The sequence below is a fragment of the Cetorhinus maximus genome, chromosome 22 (assembly GCF_964194155.1).
Source record: "Cetorhinus maximus chromosome 22, sCetMax3.hap1.1, whole genome shotgun sequence".
Classification (NCBI taxonomy): Eukaryota; Metazoa; Chordata; class Chondrichthyes; order Lamniformes; family Cetorhinidae; genus Cetorhinus; species Cetorhinus maximus.
Window position 1 is genome coordinate 3,882,656 of NC_135900.1, and position 13,321 is coordinate 3,895,976.

At 45.5% G+C, this 13,321-nt stretch overlaps 1 protein-coding gene across 1 annotated transcript in view; it reads right to left on the reverse strand.

Annotated features, from left to right (window-relative positions):
- Nucleotides 1-337: 337 nt before the first annotated feature.
- The window catches only part of parpbp (PARP1 binding protein), a 42,468-nt gene continuing 29,484 nt past the window's right edge, over nucleotides 338-13,321 (reverse strand). The window contains exons 6-10 of the mRNA XM_078567623.1: nucleotides 12,386-12,569; nucleotides 10,965-11,146; nucleotides 5,545-5,629; nucleotides 2,737-2,902; nucleotides 338-726 (exon numbers count right to left, since the gene is read on the reverse strand). Of these exons, the coding sequence (XP_078423749.1) occupies nucleotides 413-726; nucleotides 2,737-2,902; nucleotides 5,545-5,629; nucleotides 10,965-11,146; nucleotides 12,386-12,569 (931 nt within the window). The 3' untranslated portion in view covers nucleotides 338-412. The remainder of the gene's footprint in view (nucleotides 727-2,736; nucleotides 2,903-5,544; nucleotides 5,630-10,964; nucleotides 11,147-12,385; nucleotides 12,570-13,321) is intronic.

Sequence of the window (13,321 nt, forward strand, 5' to 3'; positions counted from 1 at the left end):
GGAAGAGTGTACCGACCCTGCTGGCAAAACTGACCATCTCCTTTCGGCCACTAGATTCTTGGTGAAACTTTAACGCCCCGGTATCCGATTAGCGCAACTGTGCATTCCTGGGTGATTGAAACCGTGCACTCGGTCCTTCATGTGATTTATTCTTCGTAGCTTAAACGGTGAATTCTTTATTAACTGTTAATAGTTAGCAACTGTTCATTACTGAGCCTGTGACGGTCACTGTATTTTTTTAAAAATTTGATTAAAGTATTGAACATTCTGCACTCGTAACTGTGAGAACTTTGCGTGCGCATTGCCTTTTTGAAAATAAATTCACACAAACTGGTCGTTTATAATCAATGGATTTAACATTTGAAACGTGCACCTTGTCCAGTTTTGAAAAAAGAAAACAAATTTAAAAAAATTAAACCCTAAAGAAATTTGTCAGCTTCAATTGCCCAGGAATGAGCTTATTCTTGGCCTTAGATTTGACACCTTTTAAAGTCTTCCCCACTTTCTTCTGCGGTGTGATGGTTGTCACATCATCAGCGCACTTGGGTGGTTCGTTCTCATAGTCCAGATTGGTGTCCGATTGCCCCCGTTTCCGCTTTGCCACCTTCCCGCGGCCTTTCCGATTCCCAATTCCATCATTCCCAGCTGTCGGGAGAATGGTTCCTGGTTTGCTTTTGGATTCTGGCTGTCCTGTGGGTTGGGGTGCTAACGTTTGGCTGGATTCACCTTGGGGAACAGGATGGAAAAAGAGGAGACGAGCTCAGACGTAGATCACACTGGACAAATTCCAATTTTATATTGTAAAAAGGTCTTTTTGGAATTTATTACACTTCCTTAGTCTGATGTCTTCAAAAGATTGAGGCACTTTCCCCACCTTCCCGAAATTGGAAAAAATCAGTCAGCAGTGAAATATTTGGCACACTAGCCCTCAGTCACCCAACGTTTAGATTTAGCCCTGCAAATGTTTCCTTTAAGTTTCTGTGTATCTCCAGTTTTCAGAATTCAGAATTCCAGATTTTAACATTCGCTGCATAAAAAACAAGTTTTCTCACCACCCACATCTCCCCCCACCCCTCCCTGGCTTTGTTCCCCTAAGCTCTGGAATTCCCTCCCTAAACCTCTCCACCTCTCCCCTCCTTTAAGGTGGTCCTTAAAATCCACCTCTTTGTCCAAGCATTTGGTCACCTGCCCTAATATCTGCTCCGGTGACTCGGTGTCAGTTTTTTTTCCTGATAACGCTTCTAAAGCGCCCTGGGATGTGTCACCAGGTTAAGGCGCTGTATAAATACAAGTTATTGTTGTTGTATCCTCTAGTTACTGACCCTCCTACCAGTGGAAAGAGTTTCTGAGCAGTCAGTCGGATACCTGTACCTCGAGTTTGTGCGCTAGGACCACACCTACAACAGCATTTCCAGGGATTAATTACTTATGCGTGAGGAAGGGCTTCCTAACATCAGGTCTCAACTGGCTTTTCACCAGCTTGTTTCCCGTGTTCCCTTGTATAACAGCGGTAGTTTAGCCATTTCGATTTTACTATTTCATACACCGATAGAGGGTTGACTCTCGTCTGCTGCCTTCAAATCTGCAGAGTCTGAGGGTTTTGACCCTTCCTCAAAGCTCTAACATGACCCATCTCCACTCCACATTGACATTTCCCTATTGTTGGGAAAATAGGACCCAAATATCACCCAAAAAACCACCAAAGATGCTGCATATGTAATAGGGTTAGTTAGCTAGCTCTTGCCTCATACTAGGATGTACAGGATGGTGGGAGTTAAGGTGCAATTTCAGAATTCGCTATCCACTCGGAAGACCCAATCACAGTCGTGTTTCCCCAGTGACAATTCCACAGAATCAGCACAGGAACAAGCCAAGCAGCCCAATGCTGTTTTTTGCTCCATAGGAGCCTCTCCTAACCCTATTTTATCTAAATCAATCAACATATCTTCCATTCCTTTCTCCCTTAGGTGTTTATCCAGCTTCCCCTTAAATATATCTACACTATTCACCTCAACCACTCCCTGTAGCAGCGAGTCCCACATTCTCACCATTCCCTGGTTTGAAGAAGTTTTGCCTGCATTTCCCGTACTGGATTTATTAGCAATAGATAATAAAGTGCAGCAACACTAAAGTGCCAGTCAAAAGTCTGCAAGTGACTGAAAGGCAAGCTACTAGTAGCAAGAAATGTTCCCTTTAAAAGCTAATTGTGTGTACAGCCAGTTTTTCTAATGTGTTTAAATTTTTTTGCAAGCTATTTATCATGGAGCAAGGCCAGTGCGGTGTCTTGCAGTCTGCTGCACCGACACACACTTAGCAAGAATATTTCCTATTTATAATTATTATTCAAAACCTATTTATATTCTCTTTCACTTTGCATCACATTTCAAGGTCTGAATATTTACAACGTGTCAGCAATATTGGTACTGCAAAACATACAGATTTTACTGTTAGACTTTGCATGGTGCTGTCCACAGGCAATTGATGAATAACTTGTTTTAGATATTCAAATTGGTGACAAGAGAAATTTGCTCTACAGAGCTTCCTAGTGGTCGGAATTTGCAACTACACTGTGACAATTGGCAAAGCAAAATTGAAAGGGAGGTGTTGACATAGCAACTTATAATGGTCAATATTGACATGAAGAGGTGACAAGAGGAAGCAAGATTTGTGGATAGGAAGTGTTCTATTGTTGAAAGATTTCTAAGAAGAGATAAGTTTGTCTTGACTTCCTTTTACCTTCAGTAGGTGCATCATCACAGAAGATGGTTAGAACTGGTTTTGATCCAGGTTGCACACAAGTTGGAGTCTGGCTGAGGCTGTGATAATTGAGAGATTTGTAGTTTGCTACAGAATCTGCTTTGTACGTACAAGAGAACTGTGACTTGATTAAAGTATGCTTCACCTGGGAAAATAGATTTTGAAATGAAATCTCATTAGTGGCAATAAGGACATAACAGATGTGTTCCAACATAAATTTTGTTAAAAATATTTTTGAAATCAACAATGCAAATTAAATCCTGCATTCGTTTGGTGAACTAAAACTGGTCAGAAAATACATGACGGGTGCTGTTTTGCACCTAATCTATGATTTAATAGGAAACAGTTTAATCAGTTTAAAATAAAATTAGTTGACCTCCTGTAACATTGTACATTCCAAGTCCAGTAAGATCCACGCTGGAGGCCACACTTGGAATACCATGTGCAGTATTTGGCTTCACATTCTCTCTCCCTTCAGGTACCACACCCTGAAATTTTATTGGCAACATGGGCTTCTGTGTTGGCCCATAATTATGCTTGGCAAGGTATTGCAGTGGTTTGCCATTGCCTTCTGCAGACAGCTGACCAGGGGTCTCTCCCATTCTTACCACCTACCGTTGGCATATGTTACAACGATTTACAAGTTGCTACTGGGATACTGCCTGCACAAGGAAGTACAAATATAAAGACAGGCTTGAAATATTAAGGGTCTTTCTGTTAGAACAAGAGAGCAATTGAAAGAAAAGTATTTTAAAATGATGAAGTAATAGAACAAGGTTAATAGGAGCATCTAGGTAAGGAATGAAGAGGATCATAAATGATCAGTCAGCATGGTTGCATCCACTTGAGCAGGCACATGTGGTATGGTTTAAAATCACATCTAGAAGATTGCACCTCCGACAGCGCAGCGCTCCCTCAGCGCTGACCCTCCGACAGCGCAGCGCTCCTTCAGTGCTGCCTCTCCGACAGCGCAGCGCTCCTTCAGTGCTGCCCCTCTGACAGCGCAGCGCTGCCTCGGTGCTGACCCTCCGACAGCGCAGCGCTCCTTCAGTGCTGCACCTCCGACAGCGCAGCGCTCCTTCAGTGCTGACCCTCCGACAGCGCAGCGCTCCTTCAGTGCTGCCCCTCCGACAGTGCAGCGCTTCCTCAGCGCTGCCCCTCCGACAGCGCAGCGCTCCTTCAGTGCTGCACCTCCGACAGCGCAGCACTCCCTCAGCGCTGCCCCTCTGACAGCGCAGCGCTCCTTCAGTACTGACCCTCCGACAGCGCAGCACTCCCTCAGCGCAGACCCTCCGACAGCGCAGCACTCCCTCAGCACTGACCCTCCGACAGCGCGGCGCTCCTTCAGTGCTGCCCCTCCGACAGCGCAGCGCTACCTCAGCAGTGACCCTCCAACAGCGCAGCGCTCCTTCAGTGCTAACCCTCCGACAGCGCAGCGCTCCTTCAGTGCTGCCCCTCCGACAGCGCAGCGCTCCTTCAGTGCTGACCCTCCGACAGCGCAGCGCTCCTTCAGTACTGACCCTCCGACAGCGCAGCACTCCCTCAGTACTGACCCTCCGACAGCGCGGCGCTCCTTCAGTGCTGCCCCTCCGACAGCGCAGCGCTCCTTCAGCGCCGCCTCTCCGACAGCGCAGCGCTCCTTCAGTGCTGCCCCTCCGACAGCGCAGCGCTCCTTCAGTACTGACCCTCCGACAGCGCAGCACTCCCTCAGCGCAGACCCTCCGACAGCGCAGCACTCCCTCAGCACTGACCCTCCGACAGCGCGGCGCTCCTTCAGTGCTGCCCCTCCGACAGCGCAGCGCTACCTCAGCACTGACCCTCCAACAGCGCAGCGCTCCTTCAGTGCTAACCCTCCGACAGCGCAGCGCTCCTTCAGTGTTGCACCTCCGACAGCGCGGCACTACCTCAGCACTGACCCTCCGACAGCGCAGCACTCCCTCAGCGCTGACCCTCCGACAGCGCAGCGCTCCTTCAGTGCTGCCCCTCCGACAGCGCAGCGCTCCTTCAGTGCTGACCCTCCGACAGTGCAGCGCTCCTTCAGTACTGACCCTCCGACAGTGCGGCGCTCCTTCAGTGCTGCCCCTCCGACAGCGCAGCACTCCTTCAGCGCCGCCTCTCCGACAGCGCAGCGCTCCTTCAGTGCTGCCCCTCCGACAGCGCAGCGCTCCTTCAGCGCCGCCTCTCCGACAGCGCAGCGCTCCTTCAGTACTGACCCTCCGACAGCGCAGCACTCCCTCAGTACTGACCCTCCGACAGCGCAGCGCTCCTTCAGTACTGCCCCTCCGACAGCGCAGCGCTCCTTCAGCGCCAGCCTAATTTAAGTGCTCAAGTCTCTGAAGTGCGGCTTGAACCCATTGTCTTCTGAACCAAGCTGACTGACAGGTTGAAGAAGACAAAGAGGGATAATATATCAAAGTAACTGTCACAAAGGATATCACTGGTGGCTGACCAGGGCAGTCTTAGCAGTGGCGATAATGGCTTGTTCACTTTGGCAGCACACAGAGCACTCAGCAAAGTAAAGCCAAGTAGCATATCTGACCAAAATAAATCTTCCATAAAGTATGGTAGGATACACCCAAGAACTGCTGGCCAGTAGCAGTAAAACCATGAAAATCCCCTCTGCATACAGACAGGATTAATAAACTTCCCAGAAGTACTTCTATTTTCTTCCAAAAAGAAAGGCAAATGCATCAGTCAACCTTGAGATGAATATCAGCAAAGTGCACGGCAGAACTTCCCTCAACATAAATAACTGTACAATCTTAACACAGTAGAATTTAACCTTACCTTAACGAGGTTGTCTTCCTGGATTTTCTTCTGAATGCGATGGCGTAAGGGTTTTGGAGATAAGCCGCTTGGTTGCTTTGGAGACCTAGAATTGAAATGATTTGAAAGGTTTAACTGCAAAAAGGTTAGCAAGATTGTACCCTCTGATGCTGCCAGTCTCCCATCAAAGTGCCAATCATCAGTTGCATTGCAATGAGAGAAGACAAATGGGCTGTTTTCTCACATAAGGCCACAAGGCATAGGAGCAGAAGTAGGCTATTGGGCCCATCAAGTCTGCTCTGCCATTCAATGAGATCATGGCTGATCTGATTAACCTTAAATCCACTTTCGTGCCTTGTCTCCATAACCCTCGATTCCCTTGCTGATGAAAAATCTATCTCAGCCTTGAATATACTTAATGACCCGGCCTCTACAGTCCTCTGTGGTAAAGAATTCCACAGATTCACTACCCTCAGAGAAGAAGTTCCTCCTCATCTGTCTTAAATAGGCAACCCCTTACTCTGAGATTACGCCCTCTGGTCCTAGACTCTCTCACAAGGGGAAACAACCTCTCAATTTCTACCCTGTCAAGCCCCCTAAGAATCTTATATGTTTCAATAAACTCCAGTGAGTACAGGTCCAACCTACTCAACCTCTCCTCATAATAAAATCCCTCCATACCCGGGATCAACCTAGTGAACCTTCTCTGGACTGCCTCCAATGCCAGTACATCTTTCCTTAGGTAAGGGGACCAAAACAGTATTCTAGGTGTGGTCTAACTAGTGCCTTGTATAGTTTTAGCAAGACTTCCCTATTTTTATTCTCCATTCCCTTTGAAATAAAAGCCAACATTCCATTTGTCTTCCCTATTACCTGCTGAACTTGTATGTTAGCTTTTTGGGATTCATGCACAAGGACCCCCAAATCCCTCTGTGCTGCAGCTTTCTGCAGTCTTTCTCGGTTTAAATAATATTCAGCTCCTCTATTCTTCCGGGCAAAATGCATAACCTTACACTTTTCTACATTATATTCCAACTGCCAAGTTTTTGCTCACTTACTTAACCTGTCTATATCCCTCTGTAGACTCTGTGTCATCCTCGCCATTTGCCTTCCCACCTTTTTTTGTGTCAACCGCAAACTTGGTGATAGTACATTCACTTCTCTCATCTAAGTCATTAATATATATTGTAAATAATTGTGGCCCCAGCACTGATCCCTGTGGCACTCCACTAGTTACATGTAGCCATCCTGAAAATGCTCCCCTTATCCCAATTCTCTGTCTTCTATTCGTTAGCCAACCCTCTATCCATGCTACCCCCAACACCATGGGCTCTTATCTTATTAAGTAGCCTTATGTGCGGTACCTTATCGAAAGCCTTTTGGAAATCCAAATATATTACATCTACTGGTTCTCCTTTATCTATCCTGCTTGTTACCCCCTCAAGGAGCTCTAATAAATTTGTTAGGCATAATTTTCCCTTCATGAACCCATGCTGACTCTGCTTGGTTAGATTATGCATTTCTAAATGCTCTGCTATTACATCCTTTATAATAGACTCTAACATTTTCCCAATGACGGATGTTAAGCTAACTGGCCTATAGTTATCTATTTTTTGTCTCCCTCTCTTTTTGAATAAGGGTGTTACGTTGGCAGTTTTCCAATCTTTTGGGACTTTTCCAGAATCGAAGGATTCTTGGAAGATTACTACCAGTGCATCCACTATCTACTTACTATAATATCCTAGGATGCAACCCATCAGGTCCAGGGGACTTATCAGCCTTTAGCCCCATTAGTTTCCCTAGAATTTTTTCTCTAGTGATAGTTATTGTATTTATTTCCTCCACCTCTTTTGCCCCTTGATTATTTATTATTTTTGGAATGCTATTAGTGTCTTCTACCGTGAAGACTGATGCAAAGTATTTATTCAACTCCTCTGCCATTTCCTGGCTCCCCATTATTATTTCCCCAGCCTCATTCTCTAATGGGCTTGTGTTTGCTTTGGCCTCTCTCTTCCTTTTTATATATTTAAAGAAGCTCTTACTCTCCATTTTATTAGTTGCTAGTTTACCTTCAGTTTATTTTCTCCTTCTTAATTATTTTTTGTCATCTTTTGTTGGTTTATAAAACTTTCCCAATCCTCTGGGTTACCACTAATCTTTGCCACATTGTATGTTTTTCTTTCAATTTGATACTATCCTTAACTTCCTTGGTTAACCATGGTTGGCTTTTCCCCTTCCTAGAATCCTTCTTTCTCGCTGGGATATATCTGTTTTCTTAAACGTCTGCCATTGTTCATCAACCATATTTTCTGCTAAACTCCTTTCCCAGCCCACTCCAGCCCAACTCTGCCCTCGTTCCATTGTAATTACCCTTATTTAAGTTTAGCACAGCTGTTTCCAGCCCAAGTTTTTCACTCTCAAGCTGAATGCTAAATTCCACCATGTTATGGTCACTGTTTCCTAGGGTATCTTTTACTCTGAAGGGTTGGGGATGGGGGAGTGTTGGGGGAAAGGAAAGATCAAGGGGTGAAATCAACACTGAGTTGTGCTGGTCTATGTCCTGACATTATACCTCCCCCACCTCAGTGTCCTTAACACTTTGCCAGGATTTTAGAGACAATCTCACAAATGTCATCATTGATGATAACAACTTGCCTTTTTGTAGCACCATACAAGTAGTAAACCATCCCAAGGTGCTTCACACAAACGTAAGGCAAACAAGCAATGTCAAAGAGGAGATATCAGAGCAGGCGACCGAAAGTTTAGTTAAAGTCTTAAGGAGTGTCTCAAAGGAGAATAGAGAGACGGAGAGGTTTAGGGAGGAAATTCAAGAACTTAAGGCCCAGGTAGCTGAAGGCATGGCCACCAATGGTGGAACGTGGAAAGTGGGAGATGTGCAAGAGGCCGGAATTGGAGAAGTCATAGAGGCCTACAGCACAGAAAAAGGCCCTTCGGCCCATCGAGTCTGCGCCGGTCAAACAAGTACCTAACTATTCTAATCTCATTTTCCAGCACTAGGCCTCGTATGCCATGGCATCGCAAGTGGACACCCAAATAATTCTTAAATTATTAAAGGAGTGCTAAGATCTCGGAGGGTTGAGGGGCTGGAGCTGGAGCTGGTCGCAGAACTAGGGAAGGCTTGAAAACAAGGATGAACCCGTGCATGCCAGCAAGCATAGGGATGATGGGTGAATAGGATTTGGTGCAAGTTAGATTATGGGCAGCAGGATTTTGGACAAGCTAAAGTTTACAGAGAGAGCAAGGTGGAAAGTCAGCCTGGAGAGCATTGAAATAGTCAATTCTAGAGGTACCAAAGGCATGGGCAGATTCAGCTGAGACACTAGCCCCAGCACAGGTGAAGGGCTGAATGGACTGTTCAATTACAGCGCAAAGTATTTTCCCTTGGTACTTCCATTATTCTCAGTGAAATGACAAATCACGCAACGTCCCAACACAGAATTCGTAAAGGTAATTTTTATTTCACAAGTTACCCAGGTCTAATCCTGCTCCTTCCTCCTACCCTTTAATAATCCTCTCAGTCTCGCTCTCTTTCAAACAAAAATATTTTTGCACTGCTTCAAAAACGTGCAGCAAAAAACTCAAACTGTATTCTGTGCAAAGAATTACAAAACTAAAGTCAGCCACACCTTGCTCTTGTGCCAAGCTTCACCCAGTGGGTATTCTAAGGCTGATTCTGCACACCCATTAAGGACAGCACTACACTGGGAGCACAGCATTCCTGAACTGATCCACTCACATTCCCATCTCATGAGAAGCTATCATGGCTCCAAATAACAAGTGGCTCAGGATGGCTGTATGTTATACGTTAAATGCTTTTCTATTCTTCATGAGACTATGAACCATCAACTGTGGCACAGTCACCTCAGAGTCATGAAAGCTTTGGGTTCAAATCCAACTCCAGAGACATGGGGCTGGGTTTTAAGGGGTTGGGGGTGGGGGGGGGTGCAGTCGTTAGCTCCCTCCCCCGTTACAGAAGTGGTGCACTGACCAACTTAAAAAAAGGCCACCCCTACCATGATAACATGCTGCTGGCAGCCTAAACAAGCAGAGATTGGGACCTCCGCCCCTCAGGGACAGGGCACCCCGCCCTCAACAGCTGCCGCCAATCTGATTGGCTGGCAGCTCCAGCAGTGCCAGAACTCAGTAGGGGGCGCTGCCAGGGCTGCGAGCAATGGAGAGAGCCATGGATCCCAGAGGACCCAGACTCAGGTCAGTCCGGGGATTTTGGATGGGGAGGGATGGGGCACCTTAAGTGGGAGGGTGTGGGGGTGGGTGGGGGTGTTGGAGGCCAGGCAGGGAGGCAGTCATCTGGGGAGAGGGGGGTGCCCTTGGTGCGCACGGGGCATCCCCAAAAAGACAGCCCTCCTTCCCACTTTTTCACCCTAGATGGTGAAAAACTGTCACCCGCCTACCCATGCCAAGCGCATTATGGTGTGGGCAGAGTGATATTTGGGTCAATTGGCTTGTTTACAACCTCAACTATCTCTAATATTTTTTTTAAATGGCAAGTGGGTTGCTGACTTCAGCGCCTGTCCAAGTACTATATCAGGGGAGGTGATGGCGAAGTGGTATTGTCACTGGGCTAGTAATCCAGAGACCCAGGGTAATGCTCTGGAGACCCCGGTTGGAATCCCACCGAGACAAATGGTGGAATTTGAATTCAATAAAAATCTGGAATGAAATGTCTAATGGTGACCATGAAATCATTGTCGGGTATCATAAAAACCCATCTGGTTCACCAATGTCCTTTAGGGAAGGAAATCTGCCGTCCTTCCCTGGTCTGGCCTACGTATGATTCCAGGCCCACAGCAAAGTGGTTGACTCTTAAATGCCCTCTGAAATGGCCTAACAAGCCACTCAGTTGTATCAAATCACTACAAAATCGACTGCAGTGGTTCAAGAAGGTAGCTCACCACCACTTTCTCAAGGGCAATTAGGGATGGGCAAAAAATGCTGGCCTAGCCAGCGACACCCACATCCTGTGAAGGAATTTTTAAAAAAATGATGAGAAACTGGCGCATTATCGCCTCAGCATGGCAGAAGTCTCAATTTGCGAATGGGAAATCCAGACCAGGATTACGCTCGGTTAACTCTCTCAGTGAGGGAATGCTGCCCGCCTTTCAGATGAGGCCAAGAACAGTCTGTTCTCCAAGGTGGATGTAAAAGATCCCATGGCACTATTTTGACAAGTGGGGAAGTCTCTCTGGTATCCTGGCCAATCTTTTGTCAAGACTATTAAAACAAATTGTCTGGTCGTTACTGTTTGTGGGAGCTTGCTGTCAGCAGATTGGCCAATGTAGTTCCATGTTTCCTGTATAACAACAGTGAGAACACTTCAGGAATAGGCTGTAAAATGCTTTGAGACATTTTGTTCTTTCTTTATCAATAAAACTTTGACTGAAATATATTTCACTTCATACCTGAACAGGGTCAGCATGCATGGTATTCCAATTATGTCTACATGTTGTTCAGTTCCATAGAGCAGTTCAGCCTTGCCTTTGCTGGGAGGGTTAACTGCTTCTTCATCAAGTAGGGATATGAAAGCTTTGACAGTGCTCCTACCACCATATGCTGTGGCATGGTTGATAGCATAAACTTTGGGCTAACAATTAAAAAAAAAACACAAAGTATTCATCAAAAGAAATAACAAGACTAATCGTAGAATGACATAGCACAAAAAAGGGACCATCCAGCCTATCAGGTTTGTGCTGGTTCTTTACTAGAGCTTTCTAATCCCTACCCCCCCACTGCTCTTTCCCCAAAGCCCTGCAAATGTTTCCTTTAAAAGAATTTTATCAATTCTCTTCACTATTGAAACCAGTTCCACAGCCCTCTCAGGCAGAGCATTCCAGATCATAACTCACTGCATTTTTTAAAAAAAATTCTCATCTCCCCTCTGGTTCTCTTGTCAATTATCTGAGGATCCAATGAACGTTTCATGCGGCTTTCAATGTATCCCTGATATTTACGTTTAGTTAAAACTTCATCGTGGCAAAAAGCAGGTCACCTAATAAATTACTTCTGAAGTTCGGGGATTGTTACCTCAGTGAATTAAGCAGCTAGTCTGGTCCTGCGCAATGTCTCAAAAAAACAGGTGGTGGAGGGGATTTGAATTGTGAAGAGACGCGGCAGGACAGTGTAGATGAAAATTGCCCTTTAATAGTGGTCGAGGGGTCTAGAATGAAGGCATTAGGTTCAAGATTAAATATAAAAGATTTAGGAGAGAACAAGAGACAACTTCGCTCAACACACTCTGAAACTTTCTGCCTAAAACAGTCCCACGCCCCTTCCCCAATTTACACACCCAACTCGTTATTCTTTCTATTGACTGCAATAAAATCCCACCAATATTGCGTTGGGTCTGGGGGGGGTGGGGGGGGGCTAGATTAAAATGAATCACATCATTCTGCTTTGCCCTCGATCGCTAACTTCACAGAAATACAATTGAAATTGCAAATACTTTAAAAAAAAAACCCAAACTGACACAGAAACAGGAATCAGTTTGGAACACCCAATATTGGAGATACACGTTTTGTAGTTAATTTAAGGTGAGTAAATTTTTCAGGTAGTGACAGTGAAGACGGAAAATTTGAAAGTCAATGATGCAATTTATATATAGAACCAGAGCTGTTGCTAAGTGACTTTAAAGATCTTTCCGAGTCATTTGGCTTATCTTTTCTTGCATAAATAGCAAATACATTTATCCCAAAAAAAATCAGGCTGTGTCACTAATCAGGGGATTAACTCTAATCCCTGGGTTATGTGTGTCATGTGTTAAAGAAAAGGGAAGTGATGATTTTGATGCAAAGCAGTGGGAGGTTTGAGCAGAAAGGATCATTACCCGCGCAGGACTGATGTCATTTGTAATTTGATCCGTGGACTCGTGCTGAGAGTTGACGACATTATTAATCCTCGCCGTTAGTTCTTGTGAGACCTCCTCGGCGGCTAGGCAGAATGGACTCTCACTGCTTCGACCCTTCAGCAGTCGTCTTTTGATGGTGGACAGGATCTGACACCCTGCAACACTGAAAACAAAAAACAGTCATCCTCTGGTTGTTCTTCCATAGCATTTCTGGCCAGACCTCCCCCCCCACATTCTACCCTCCGAACTCATCCAAACTCTGCTGCCCCTGTTTTAACTCACACCAGGTCCCATTCACCCATCATCCCAATGCTGGCTGGCCTACATTGGCTCCTGGTTAATAAGTGCCCTGATTTTAAGATTCAAATCCTGGTTTTCAAACCCCTCCATGACTTCACCCTTCCCTATCTCTGTAATATCAGCCATCCCTATAAGCCTCTGAGATTGCTGTTTTCCTCCAACTCTGTCCTCTTAAGCATTCCTGATTTGAATCACTCCACCACTCTACATGAACAGTGACAATGTTACTGGATTTTAATGATCTGGAGACACGAGTTCAAATCCCACTAGGGCAGCTGTGGAATGTAATTAAATCAATTCATTAAATGGAGAATAAAAAGCTTGTGTTAGTAATGATGACATTAACAACTGGATTCTCATTAAAAAAAAACCCATCTGGTTCACCAATGCCCCGTTGGGAGGGGAAATCTGCCACCCTTACCCGGTTAGGCCTATACGCAACTCCAGACCTACAGTAAGGTGGTTTACTCTTAACTGCCCTCTGAAATGGTCTAGCAAGCCACTCAATTTTATCAAACTGCTCCAGAAAAGAAAGAAAAAAAAAAAGAATAAAATCAGTTAATCCACCCAGGTACTGGAAACAACAAGGCCACATCCTGCCCAGTCAACCCAGGA